This window comes from Benincasa hispida, chromosome 8 (assembly GCF_027475165.1).
Source record: "Benincasa hispida cultivar pf3 chromosome 8, pf3_genome.v1.1, whole genome shotgun sequence".
Lineage (NCBI taxonomy): Eukaryota > Viridiplantae > Streptophyta > Magnoliopsida > Cucurbitales > Cucurbitaceae > Benincasa > Benincasa hispida.
In genome coordinates, this window is record NC_143485.1 from 31,336,162 (window position 1) to 31,350,288 (window position 14,127).

The window sequence follows — 14,127 nt, forward strand, 5'->3', positions numbered from 1 at the left end:
CCTAAGCTCCCATGATGCTTCTATTATTCATTTTTCTTTTGTTACAGTCTATATATCTTAATTGAAAGTGTGTAATTTTATTATTATTGTTTTTTAGATAAAAAAAATGTTAAACATTTAACAAAAAAAGAGTAAGTATTGAATAAAAGAGAACAAAAAAGAGGGAAAATAGAGAAATAAAAATGAAAGGATTGAAATTCTCCACAACAAAAGCAATTGGAAGTCGTTGTCTCTAAATTTTGTTTTATAGAACATGCAGGGTAATTTAGAGCGATGAAAATACAAGGTTAAACATAATTAATCTAAGCATACTTGTACTGTGATAAAAATAGAAAATAGGGATAGGATAACATACTCTTGAAGTCACCATCTTCTCGTTTCCTTTCCACAACATGAACACAGACTACTTCTCTCGATCTCCCGAACTTGGCACCACAAATACAGTGAAACAACAAGAAAGAAGACACCATCACGAGATTTTCCTTGTTATTCTTAAGGTGAGAATCACAGTGGAGTTTCATAGGCTCGCTTGAAATAGTTTCGGCGAAGGGAGATGAATGAGAGCAAGAGAGATTTTTTCTTGGAGAACCATGAGAGTAGAGTGAAAAGGGAGAGAATGAATGGAGGAAGAAGATCAACCTTCTATGAATAAGGTTTTACCTAAAAGGCCATCATCCCATGATTAACTCCCTACCATTCATCTTTAATCAATTTTGAGAGAGTAGCTCCCCAAGAGAGTTGTTATATTAAATTCAAATTCAAAATTTGAATTTAATATATATTAACCATTTTAATATATATATAAACTATATTTTATATCACATATAACATATAACCTATATTTATATTATATCACATATAATATAACTTATAGTTTGTTATTCTCTCAAATAACATATGGTATTAATATGAATCATATTCACATTAATTTTAACCTATAGTATTTATATGAATCACATTCATATAAATAATATTTGAATCATATTCAAATATTCATCTCTCATAAAACTATATATAAATTTAATATAAATCATATTCACATTAATTTTAACCTATAGTTTCTATATGAATCATATTCAAACATTTATTTCTCTCATAAAACTAATATAATGTATTACACTTTATAATGCAACATACATTATAATGTATCAACACACATTATTTAATTGTATCTATAATTAATTTGAACAATTCAAATTAAACCAAAATTAATTTGATTCTCATTAGTCCTTATTGAGCTAACAAAGGGACCTTATGGATCTATATATTGAAGCTCCACTGACACTTTATTAATTAATTAGAGTCTACAATTAAATTAATCAACTTTCATTAATTGCTGGTCACTCCATTAAAGACCGTCAGCTGCACTCTTTGCACTATAGATATATTTTCTGTGTCCATTGGATATAACTAATCAACAGTGCGTTGATCCTTCATAAGTTGCTTGTAAGTACAACTAGGTCAAATTACCGTTTTACCCCTATAGTTACATCTAACTCCTTAAGTATAATTGATCCCTCTAATGAACAATTAGTCATAGTCCAACTATAACTGAACCCCTCTTGGGCCAAGAGAGGGGTAAAGCGCTTTATTGGTTAAGCCCTATAATCAACCTTATCTATTTACCCTAACAATAGATACGTGAATTCCTTCCTGTGTAGTTGTGTTCCTAGCTCCCCAATCAGACGAATCCCTAAAATGGTAGACTTATTGAGTCGACGAATCTGGCCACTCTCACCCATACAAATTAAAGGACCGTCTTTATAGGCAGGAGTTCACAACTCACTCAGGATTTAGGTCAAGTCACCTATGATCATCTTGGTGAAATGTAAGTCTTTACTAACAACGTTGTTATAAGGAGAGACAATGCATTTCATGGTCCGGTCTTATACAAACTCTTTGTATAGGATACCCTCGCTCACATGTTTTTACATGAATGATCATGGTTAGATCATTTGTAGAACTTTACAACAATTGTAACAATTACAAAGCGAGTCGTATCAATAGTATTACCAGGATAAGACATCCAACCTTATCCATATATCAAAAACCATTTAGATTATCACTTAAACATGATCCTCCTGTATGTTTTCACATACATGTTTAAAGTCACATAAGATAATCTTGGATCTTTATATAATGGATTATTGCATATTAAACTAATCAACCATTGATTTAAATAACATATAGTTATAAGGCTTTAGGACATCTATCCCAACAAAAAAAAAAGTATTAAAGATTTCTATTCATTTAGTATTATTGAACTTTTTATTTAAAAGTATTTTTGAAACTTTTGAAAGTTCAGAAATATTTTTGACACAAAATACTAATGGTTTCTATCCAAAACTTATGATAAGAGTATTTTTGAACTCTATATAGAAGTTTAAGGGTATTTTTAAACTTTTGAAAGTTCAAGGATATTTTTGACAAAAAATACAAAAGTATAAGGGTATTTTGTATAATTTAGTCTAAATAATAATAATAATTTTCATACAAGAAAATACATTTTCTTTGTGCATACGTTTTCAAATTTTGTTGTAAAAATGCTATTAAATCACAATTTATATGAGAAATCCATAATAAACTAAAATTTGATACTAAGTTTAAGATTAAATGAAAATATAAAGACTAAAATTAAACAAATTAAAAATACATGAACCAAAATTAAACCACTTTGAAGTATATAAAGATTTAAATAATATTTTAACATTAAAAAAAGCAGAAAATTTCAGGGCTAAGTTTGTAATTTAGCCGATAATGACATGAGGCGGTTTGTTCTGGAAGATACGGCGAGCGGTGGCGGTTGATATCACCGGCGGTCCCCGACGGACACGTATTTATACCAAACCCACAGTTTCCGCCATTACTGCAAGTCTGCAACGCACCCCAAAGCTCTTCGTCTTGTCCAAGCTTCTCAACTTCTCTTTACAGACAGAGGAATAAACCTTCAGCTTCTGCACTAGGCAAAGGCTCAAAGCCTTTCTTTCGCTCCAAGTAAACCTTCTGCTCTTAATTTCATCTTTCGTCTAACTTCTCCCCAGTGATTCCCCATCTACACCTCAAATTTCCAGCTCTGTTTTGGTTCTCTCTCTAATTTCGACATGAGTAGAGACGACTGTTTCAGGACGCAGCTGATTGATAAAAATGGCGAGTTCAACGCTACTGGCCTTGAAGATTTCGTCCGGAAGATTAAGTTGGCTGAATGTGGCCTTTCCTATGCGGTGGTCTCTATCATGGGACCGCAGAGTAGTGGTATGTTTATGGAGGTTACACTTGTTCGAATCATTTTGTTTTTTTGTTTCTGCTGGTTAGCCTGCAATTGCATATAAGAAACCTAGTCCGTCGTTGCATTTTGATCCTTTTATATCTATCTCAATGCATTTTGTTGTTAGAACAAAGGTTGTAATTTATCATTCTCATTTCCTCTACATTGCTTTGCTAGCTAGCTTGCTTGCAAAACTTCCGTCCTAAAATTGCAATTTGGTGTGGTGTTGGTCTTTGTCGGAATGTAGAAATGGAAATGAAAATGTTTAATGAATGGGGATAACGTTGCATCAGATTTCATATTGACGGTCCTCAGTTAAATGCTGAAGGCGAAAATCTTTTGGTCCAATGGGATCTTCGCCCTCCTTTAGAGGCTGTGGTTCGAAAGAAACTCTAGCATCTTTCGTGATAAAAAAACTCATAGCTACTTTTTTTGGAGTTTGGTTACTCTTTTGGTTATGCTAAATACTAGAGCATGGAAAAGGCGGGGAAAAGATTGTCACTAATGTACCTTCAGATGAAGATGGCTTAATGTCATAATGTTGTGCTTACGACCTTACTTGTGCAGGATCTGTTTCATTACTTTTGTATAACTGTGTTCTCAAGTTCTAAAAATCATAATGTCGTGCTTGTGCATGGTATTACATCATTCGTCCCTTTTGTCTTTTGTCCTGGGAGAAAGTCAGTGTTGTTGTCTAGTCAATTGGGAATGCCTAAGAGCTCTATACCCCATTGTCTTTTTGTGGGAGTAATGATCCATAGATCGCATATTCTGTAACCTGAGATTCTCTCCTCATTTTATGGATCTGATGTGTCTAATATATTGTGCTAATACTTTTTTCTCCTCCTTCCTTCTGTATGGTCAGGGAAGAGCACATTACTGAATCATCTTTTCCACACAAATTTCAGGGAGATGGATGCGTACAAGGGAAGGTTCTTTCCTCTACCCTGTGTTTTCTCTTGACACACGCCCGCTGAAACCATATAGTTGGGGTTATGAAGGCGTATAAAATTTATACTGGTTTCTAATTCTTAATTTATAACTATACTCCTTCGTGTATATTACCATGTGAGACTAAGCTAATAAAATATAACTTAGGGTTCAAACTACCAAGGGCATTTGGGTGGCGAAGTGTGTTGGCATTGAGCCCTGCACAATTGCCATGGACTTGGAGGGCACTGATGGAAGAGAAAGAGGAGAGGTAAAAGTGTGGTTTTGGGATTATTATTATTATTATTATTCTTTTATACCTGTTTCTAACTTATGAATTCCTGCCATGGGTTTGTGCATGCATTGTTGTGAATAGGTCAATATGAAATAAAAGAACCAATGGACGTTTGTACAAGTGTTATTATTGTTAACATTTTGTCCAATCATGTTAAAAACTTTTTGTCTACTCTAAATTTTTTCTACTTTCAGGATGATACTACTTTTGAGAAACAGAGTGCACTTTTTGCTTTGGCAATCTCTGATGTCATCTTGATAAATATGTAAGATTTGGCGTTAAGAACTGTTTGCTTCCTTTGAATTTTTATTAATACTGTTATAACAATCGTGGCTATTATTACTATTTTTCTAAAAAATAAATTTTATTTATAAAGAAGAGAATGGGACAGAAAGGAGAAACAACTTCAAGAATGAAACCTTTACTTCATGAAAAGTAACAAGTAAAAAGTGTATACCTTTTCAATCGGACGAGTCATAAGACTCATAACTACCAAGTAGAGCTTGAGGGATGAAAAATTAGCTCCATATTAGAAGATTCTAGTTAGAAGCACAACATGGACACAAACACGGTGACACATCAATTTCTTAAACGTGGGGACATGTTTTTTTAACATAAAATATACGTGTCTATATTAATATATTAATTATTCTTTATTACATAAAACATGTAAATTTAACATAAAAACAAAATATGCTTCACTAAAAAACATACAAAGTTAAGTCGATTAATGGCATTTGAGATCTTAAAAGATATAAAAAGATTTAGTTGACTATGACTAGAGGATGAAGATGTCATCCTAATACTTTAGGATTGATCAATATATAAAGATCAAATTTATATGAGAATCTCAACTTTAATCCCTCATCTTTTAGGTTAGATATTTTTCAGTCGTATCCAAGCTGTCAAGCCGTGTCTGAAATTAACATACACATGTTTTAGCATTTTGGGCACGTGTCCAAAGCGTGTCTGAACATATTCATGTCCGACACAGACACTTTGCCAAAATCAAAGTGTATGTTAATGGTTTGATGAACCTTTGTAGGAGAAAGATAGGATTCTAACATTTTTTTTTTAACAATAGAAAATTACAGGGCTTCCTCAATAGGTGCTTGTGAGTTGTAAGCAGGTTATCATGTTATTGCATATATGCTAACCGTGTATTATTGCAAATATCAAGGTTATGTTTAGGTATCCACTAGTGGTGTCTTTTATATAATTTTACTCTTTATTACAATAGTCTGCCCAGATTTATGAGTCTTAGTGAATGTAAGACATAAAGTTTTTGCATATTTAAAGAGGCTCTTAACCTGCAAGTTTCTGATGAGTAAGACTTGTATTTGAAAAGTTTTACTTGGTAGCTTACTCTTTTCAATTGACCATAAGTTAGCTGGATGATGGACAAGAGTCATTACCATTAGGCTACCCTGTTTTGTGGCAGAGATTACAAACAAACATACCTCAGATATCTTTCTGTTATTTGGTTTGATGTATGAGTACGCAGATTATCCCAGCTACAAAATTTTCTTTTGAGTTCTATTTCCTGATTACATGGAGTACAAATGATTTTGACGCTTGAAGTGGTGATCATATTTCTTGTAAACCATGTACAGATGGTGCCATGATATTGGTCGAGAGCATGCTGCAAACAGGCCTCTACTGAAGACAGTCTTTGAGGTAATATCGCTACGGGTTTATTTTCTGTTTGACGTAAGGCTTCAGTAAATGACATTTTGTTGCATTTACTGCTAATTGTAGGTCATGATACGGTTGTTCAGCCCTCGTAAAACAACTCTACTATTTGTTATACGTGACAAAACTAAGGTTGGTTGTTGACTTAACAAGTCAACTATTATGTGTTCCTTACAAACAGCTCACATTTCAGTCTTGTTAAATGTTTTTCCCGATATTCTTGTACTTGGATAACCATGCAGACCCCATTTCGGCATTTGGAATCAATTCTGAAGGAAGATATTCAGAAGGTACTCATTTCTTTGGTGCTCTACTGTACTGCAAAGACTTTAACCATTCTTTCTGGGTAATTAAAATAAACATGTTTTGGAGATTAGTCCTTACTGTCTGTCTCCACTCTTTCAAAATGTTGGTGGAGAATTCTATGATGCTGAAGAAAGATGAAAATTGTTTAGTAACTGGAAGTTGTTTTGCCGGAAATGTTCTGTAGATGTCTCATAATACAGAATTGTCAAGTCTGTTCATTGGTTGTGTACACCAGCTAGAGCAAGAAAATTGATTTGCTTAGATTCGATATGTCAACCAAATAGTCCTGTTCAGAAAATTAAATATTTCAACTTTTGAGGCTGAGCATCGTGAACTTATTTGAAATATCTATTCTGAAGAGGTGGAGGTGGTTCTACTTGTATCATGGTGTCCCCTTCTAGTAAAGCTATTTAAGGGCCTGCAGTTCAAGTGTCCTCTACTGAGATTTTCTTTCCCCTTCTTGGTGCAGATATGGAAATCTGTTCAGAAACCAGATTCCCTTAAGGATACTCCCCTCAGTGAATTTTTTAATGTAAGTTTGTTCTTATGATTGCCATTGTATATCTTTATTTCAACGTCTATTTGTAGGAATTTTCATTATCATGTATGCCTAATTGAAATATTTTGGCTTAAAGGTGGAAATCTTTGCTTTGTCAAGCTATGAAGAGAAAGAAAGGAAGTTTAAAGAAGAGGTAGCATTTTTACAAGTTACCATGGCTGGCTGCACACTAATTTAATGATTTTTCCAGCATTTAGTATATATTTTTTAATTAGGGATAACAAGTGCGTATTTTGCATTGCGTTGCAGCGATCATTGATTCAAATCTATTCTACTGATATTTGCCTCCAGAGTTTTTCTTCCTTCCGCTGATACCTACTGTTACTGTTAAATTCAATTGCTATGTTTTATGATCTGTCTTATGTAGGTTGCTCAACTGAGGCAACGGTTTTTTCATTCTATTTCTCCTGGAGGAATAGCAGGTGATCGACGAGGTGTTATCCCTGCTTCAGGACTTTCTTTCAGTCTGCAGCAAATATGGAAAGTCATAAAGGAAAATAAGGACCTAAACCTCCCTGCCCACAAGGTTCTATTTTTACTCTCTTCCTCAAGATGAGATAAATTTCATTTGTAGGGTACATGATTGATATATAAACCAAGGGAAGACGGAAAGGATTTGAAGATGTTATAAATTTCATTAAAAAGATATATAACCTTTGTAATCAATATCCCGTAAAGTATCTATGAAGTACAAAGTATCCTACTCCAAGTACAGTCCAAATAGAAATATTCGCGGTAGGGACTCTTTGTACTTCTCTCTTTTTGTCTTTCCCATTGTGTTTGCCATGAGTCCATGGTTGAGTTGATGTCAATACTCAACACTGTGCTGAAGATAGTTCCTCTTAAAAATTTAGACCAAAATGAGAAAAAATATGCAAGTTAAAGTAAGGTGCTGGTGCTTCAAAACATATCCACCCAAGTCAATGAAGATAGGGAACAGCGTATCAAAGATGATGAATATCTTCCGTCATGTATTAAGTTTGTATATGAATGATGTATTTTGATGGGTGGCAACCAAGTGAACATGATTTAACCTTTGTTTAATCATATTATTGTGTGAAGGGGATGGTTCAAGCTTCCCGCTGATAAAAAAATTAGGACTTATAGATCAAGCTCTAGCATCTTTAAGATGATGAGGAAAGATATTCTAACAGTAAAAGGAAATGAAGAAAGTCGATGGGTTTCCATCATGTTAATTTCTTTGATATTATCATCACTCCGTATTGCATTTTATTTTTCCAGGACAATTGATTTCCAGTTTCTGATATGAGATTAATTAATATTATCAGGTAATGGTTGCCAGTGTGCGGTGTGAAGAGATCGCAAATGAGAAGTTTAGTCACTTGACCACCGATGAGGTTTGACATATTTGAATCCCCTTTCTGTGTCCTTTTACTTAAGAATTTTTCTAGATTGGCTTTGATAACTTGATTTGGCTTTTACTCAGAGGTGGTTGGCATTAGATGGAGCAGTGAAAAAGGGTCCTGTATTGGGCTTTGGGAAAAAGCTGAGCTCGATCTTAGAATCCTATTTCAAAGAGTATGTTTTCATCTGATTTAGGATCATTTATCACTTAAATTAAAGCACTTTCATGGAACTTGTTTTAACCTATTCTACTACTCAGGAGTGTAAGTTAATTTTAGATCTACCAACTCCAGAGTCTAATACTTCCTATCCATATACATGGCTGCTGAAAAATGCAGGGAAGAAACGATAGTAGTAATATAGTGTAGTGTTTTTCTTCACGATCGAACAGGCAGGGAAGAGGGAAGAAAAAATAGCCAGCGGCTAATACTTGCTAATGTTATTAATGTTCACTCATGGTCGTAGGAGGAGGATCGGTGTAGAGTTTCTTGAGTGGTGCAAGTTTGTTTGCTTCTTAAAATAATCTCTTGTTCAATAATTTAGCCAAATTATTGCATCATTCATTTGGACAAGGAAAACTGTTCCAAGTTTGATCTTTTGTGATTCTTGTGCAATTTCCTCATCTCGCTCATGGTTTATCACATCTACATTTTATGCATGAACATATGTGGGTTAGTTTCTTAATCTTCTATTACTTTTTACCCATAGATACGATTCAGAGGCAGCATTTTTTGATGAAGAAGTGAAAAATGCTAAACGAAAACAACTGGTGTTAAGGGTATTGGAGGTTAGTCTGGAGCATTTTATTCTATTGCAAAGCTGCCACCCCACCCTCCTTTTCCTGCTGTGGAATGAGAAAGGTTTTATAGCTGATTGCATGTTGGTTGTTCATTGTGTACATATTATTTTTGCTATACTTCAAGAATGATCTAGTAATTCCTTTTAGTTCCATTTGTGAAGTTTTGACTAATGGATTGCATAAACAGTATTACTTGTGTTGGCAGACACACAGCAAAATTTGAAGCATAATCTGTTTCAACCTTTTGAATTTGATTTGTGATGCTAGAGACATTAATTTTACTCTTTAACATCTTCTCAGTCATTGTCTACTTAAAGAGCACAATGCTGATATAATAAGAATAACGTCCTTACATCAAAAGCTTCATTACATTTTGTGGATGCTTTAAATCCAAAAGGGTAGCACTCAGATTGACGTTTGCTCAATAAGTAATCGATTCTAACCACTGGGGATTGACCTAGTGATATGTGCCTTGCAGTTTATGTATCCTTAATTAGTGATTAGTTGAGGTTTGAATGTATTACCTTGAACGTTGTTTGGAACCACGACCACAATAATTTTCTTCGCATAGAAAGGCTCTCTTTTTGACTTTGCTTTCAGTTTGTAGGATTATTATCTGATTCCTGCTGATATGCACTTTGCAGTTTGTGTATCCTTCTTATGTTGTCATGTTGGGACATCTGCGGTCTAAAGCCTTTGAGGATTTTAAAAAAAGACTTGAACAGTCTATGAAAGATGGAGAAGGATTTGCATCAACTGTTCGCAAATGCACTGAAACTTGCATGCTTGAGATTGACCAAGGGTTTGCAGGTGAAATAGCATATTATAGTTTATTCTCTTATTAATTGCCATAAATTTTAAAAGTATATGATGGTTGGTTTGCTCGAGCATTTTCTGAGATTGAAGTCTTCTATTTTACATTCAGAAGCAATTGTATAAAACGAGTAGAAATTATAATCTCGTGTGCTTGCTTCCATTAATTAACCAATCTTTCGCTCTTAGATGCTGCTGTGCAACAAGCAAATTGGGACCCATCAAAATTCCGGGAAAAACTACGCCATGATATAGAGAGGCATGTATTATCTGTTCAAAATGAAAAGCTTTCAGGAATGATAGCCATCTACGAGGTAAGTTTCTGACTTAATGGAATTTGCATGCTCTCTTCCCCCTTCCACTTCCTGCAGATTGATGGATGCTATACTTTTTGTTATGTTATGTTAATAAACATATGCATTTTAATCTACAGAAACGGCTTACTGAAGCACTGAGTCAACCAGTAAGATCTCTACTTGAAGCTAGTGGGAAGGATACCTGGGCTTCAATAAGAAAGATTCTTCAACATGAGACTGAAATTACCATATCAAAGTTTTCAACTGATATTGCTGGTTTTGAGTTGGATCAAGAAAAAGTAGACAACATGGTTCTAAATCTAAGGAACCATGCTAGAAATGTGGTGGAAAACAGAGTAAGAGAAGAAGCAAACAAGGTTCTAATGCACATGAAGGATAGGTAGAAAGTGACATGTTTGATCTGATCCTTATCTCTCTCTTTGTATTAGTTATTCATTTCCCTGGTTTCTTTCCTTCAGGTTTTCAACCGTCTTTTATCATGACAATGATTCATTGCCTAGGACCTGGACTGGGGAGGAAGATATTAGAACTATTACTAAAGAAGCTCGTGCAGCAGTGAGTTTCTAGGATTTCAATGATTAATCTTAATTCCAATTTAGTCTGCATATTAAAGCTTAGAAGACGAACTATTACTTTCTTGTAGTCCTTGAAGATTTTATCCATTTTGGTTGCTATACGTTTAGACGAGAAGCCAGATACTATTGAAAATATTCTCACATCATCTTTGATGAACGAAGCTGTTGCAAGTTCTGGACCTTCCTCTGATCCTCTTGCCTCAAGTACATGGGAGAAGGTAATGGAGGAAGGATCGTTGTTGTCTTGCTTTAGACCTCTAGCGAGGCTTTGAACTCTTTTACCTTCGATTTCAATGCATTAATAGCATTATGAAACAATCTACTCATGAGAAAAAAACAATGCTCATGAATTAGGTGTCGGAAAAGGATACTTTGATTACACCAGTGCAGTGCAAGTCCTTGTGGAGGCAGTTCAAATCAGAGACCGAATATATGGTTACTCAAGCTATAACAGCACAGGTCCAGTTTTTCATGCACATTTTTGGGCTTGCTATACCATATATCTTACTCTTCATTTACCTACAAGTTGATTTTGAAGTTCTATTTTTTCTCCCATGAGTTGGTGTGGGTTTCATACATATCAAATAGCTTATACCTTCTCACTGGTCCAAGTCCTCGATTTTTATGGAAAACATCTCGAAGGCAAGGTCTAAATCTTAACGATTTGGAAAAGTCTGATGATGAATACTTGTGTAAAAGATCTTGTTGCAATAGAGAATTTCATTTTGAAGTTTCATTACGAGAAGTTTGTTAGGATACCTCTAACTAGATTAAGATTGAAATATATTGAAATATTAGGATGAAGAATTACAAGGATAAACTGGGGCTTGAAACCTCCCTTTTGAATAGAATATGCTAACCCAAACCGTAAGTCACTCAACTATTGCCTACCTTCACTCACTCACCCTCCTCCTAGTTATAACAAGATTCACCAACTTCCGATCTAAATACCCTTGTACCACTGACTAATACCATACGAATATATTCTTAAGATTCACCAACTTCCTATCTAATTGCCCTTATACTGCTTACTAATATCATACTAAAATATTCTTATCTAGGTGCCTTGTAAAGTTGTGGCTTAACGATTTCCTATTCATCGATTATCCTTTTTCTTTTTTGTTTTCATGTAGAAACATGGAAAGGTTACGTAGTTTTGATTTAATTCCTTTCTTCTTTGTTTTGTCGTATCCACAAGCTTGAATTAGAGACTGTTTTTGCTTGTTATTAACATTACACGCCTGCTATTTTCAGGAGGCTTATAAGAGGAGAAACAACTGGGTGCCTCCTCCATGGGCAATTCTGGCAATGTTTATCCTCGGCTTCAATGAAATTATGCTTCTATTAAGGTATGAGCAGGATTCTATTATCATCATGCTTAGTAATTGATGTTAATTTAATTTCTCATTTCCCAGTCCATAAACCGTGCTTATTTTTCCTTTTTTTTTTTTTTTTTAAAATAATATTAAATGCAATAGGAATCCACTCTATCTCATCGTTATATTTGTGGTATATCTACTCTCGAAGGCCCTATGGATTCAAATGGACATTGGGAGGGCGTTTCAAAGTGGGCCGGTAAGTTACAATCTTGCGATATAGGCACAAGCAAGGATTGAAATATTTGTCGATATGTCAATGGATCCATTAATAATATCTGTAAATTGGAGAGTTTAACATCACAAAACATTAAAAAAATATCATCAATTAATCTCAAAATGAAGACATACACTAATAACATCTATGGACCAAGTAAAAATGACTTAATTATTAATTTTGAATAATTGCGTTCCTCTTTTGCAGCTGATATTTGTTGTGAAATTCTAGTCTAACATTTTACAATAATAAATATATGGTTTTCATTAGTAATAATACATCATCCCTCAGAGCCCGAACATGTTTTCGCACTCGGTAGTGCTTTTATGGGTTCTTGGTAATGATTTTGCTGATTTTGGCTTCTGCTCGTATTTTTTATCAGTTGGTCGGACTACTTTCCATTTCATCCCAGTTACTTCCATCTGTTATGAACCTACTTAAAACACTTGCTGAAGAAGCTCATGTATATACAAATCCCCAACCAACAAGACCTTCAAACTCTCATAGTTTCAGAAGTCAGACAGTTCAATCAAATCCTGATACTAATACAATTCTGGAGCCATTAGCTGCAACCAATGTCGAGTCATCGGTATCATCCAATGTTGACTCATGCTCTGACAGCGAAACGGAATGCTCGAGCCCGAAGGTGGTGTACAGGCAGGTTAAAAGCTTCCGAGAAGCTGATGAGCTCTAATGAATGTTCGTGTTTCACAGTACAATCAACGTGGGTGGAATGTACATTGATGTATATGGGTGAGAATAATTTTGGAATGGAAGTCTTCTAAAGCTGGAATTGGTACACGTTATAAAACAATATGATCTATATCTTAAGATCACATGCAATATAATACGTGTAGTATGTCCGGTAATAGTGTAATGTGCAAATTATACATGTATATTTATATAAATGACTTCCTGTGTCAATGTAATACGTGTAATATGTCCTGTAATTGTATGTGCAAATTATACATGTGTGTATATATATATATATGACTAGTGTTTGGGGAATGGATTAAAACGAGCAAAGTTTATATATCAATGTGATAAAGAAATCTGTGGTTTGAGTATTTGTTGCTGTTATCAACTTTGCATGGTTCATTCATAGCAGGGCAGTGATAGTTTTATATCATACATTTGTGAAAATATCAATTTATAACCAAGTGAATTAACTTGGATTCTGAATTAAAATTTTGATTTAAAATCGTTAATGTATAATCTTTTCACACATCTATTGAAACTCGAGTTTTTAGATAAAATATTTTTCTCATTTTATTAAAGTATATCAGAAGTAATATATACATTAGATACAGTGAATTATAAACTAACTCTAGTTAAAATATAAAATGTAAACTAATTCTAATACTCTCCCTCAAGATGGAGTGAGGAAATTAACGACACCCATCTTGGACAGTAAATGAAGAAAAACAAAAGGAGAAAGTGACTTCAGTTAGCTGGGAAGAAGACCAAATAGGCATTAGCTTCACAGTCCCTTTGGTAACATGATCATGAACAAAATAACAATTTAGTTCAATGTGCTTTGTACGTTCATGGAACATTGGGTTAGTGGCAACGTGAATAGCAGCTTCATTATCAGAAAATATCAGAGTTGGCTGGGTTG

General features: G+C 34.2%; 1 protein-coding gene across 5 annotated transcripts; it reads left to right on the plus strand.

Moving 5' to 3' along the window:
- The first annotated feature begins 2,720 nt into the window (after positions 1-2,720).
- Positions 2,721-13,576, plus strand: LOC120083833 (protein ROOT HAIR DEFECTIVE 3 homolog 2). 5 transcript variants are annotated; one of them, XM_039039721.2, is made up of 23 exons: positions 2,721-2,994; positions 3,072-3,252; positions 4,131-4,197; positions 4,364-4,466; positions 4,685-4,755; positions 6,104-6,167; positions 6,249-6,314; positions 6,425-6,472; positions 6,958-7,020; positions 7,124-7,180; positions 7,415-7,573; positions 8,337-8,405; positions 8,495-8,586; positions 9,121-9,199; positions 9,856-10,021; positions 10,214-10,338; positions 10,458-10,720; positions 10,800-10,896; positions 10,985-11,134; positions 11,271-11,375; positions 12,171-12,265; positions 12,395-12,491; positions 12,892-13,576. In XM_039039721.2, exons 2-23 carry the CDS (start codon positions 3,102-3,104, stop codon positions 13,201-13,203), a joined length of 2,499 nt encoding a protein of 832 aa, XP_038895649.1. In that variant the 5' UTR covers positions 2,721-2,994; positions 3,072-3,101; the 3' UTR covers positions 13,204-13,576. The 5 variants fall into 5 exon arrangements, with proteins under 5 accessions (XP_038895649.1, XP_038895650.1, XP_090172099.1 ...); XM_039039722.2 differs by having other exon boundaries at positions 2,821-2,994; positions 3,125-3,252; XM_090315973.1 differs by having other exon boundaries at positions 2,860-2,994; positions 3,110-3,252.
- The last annotated feature ends 551 nt before the right edge of the window (positions 13,577-14,127 follow it).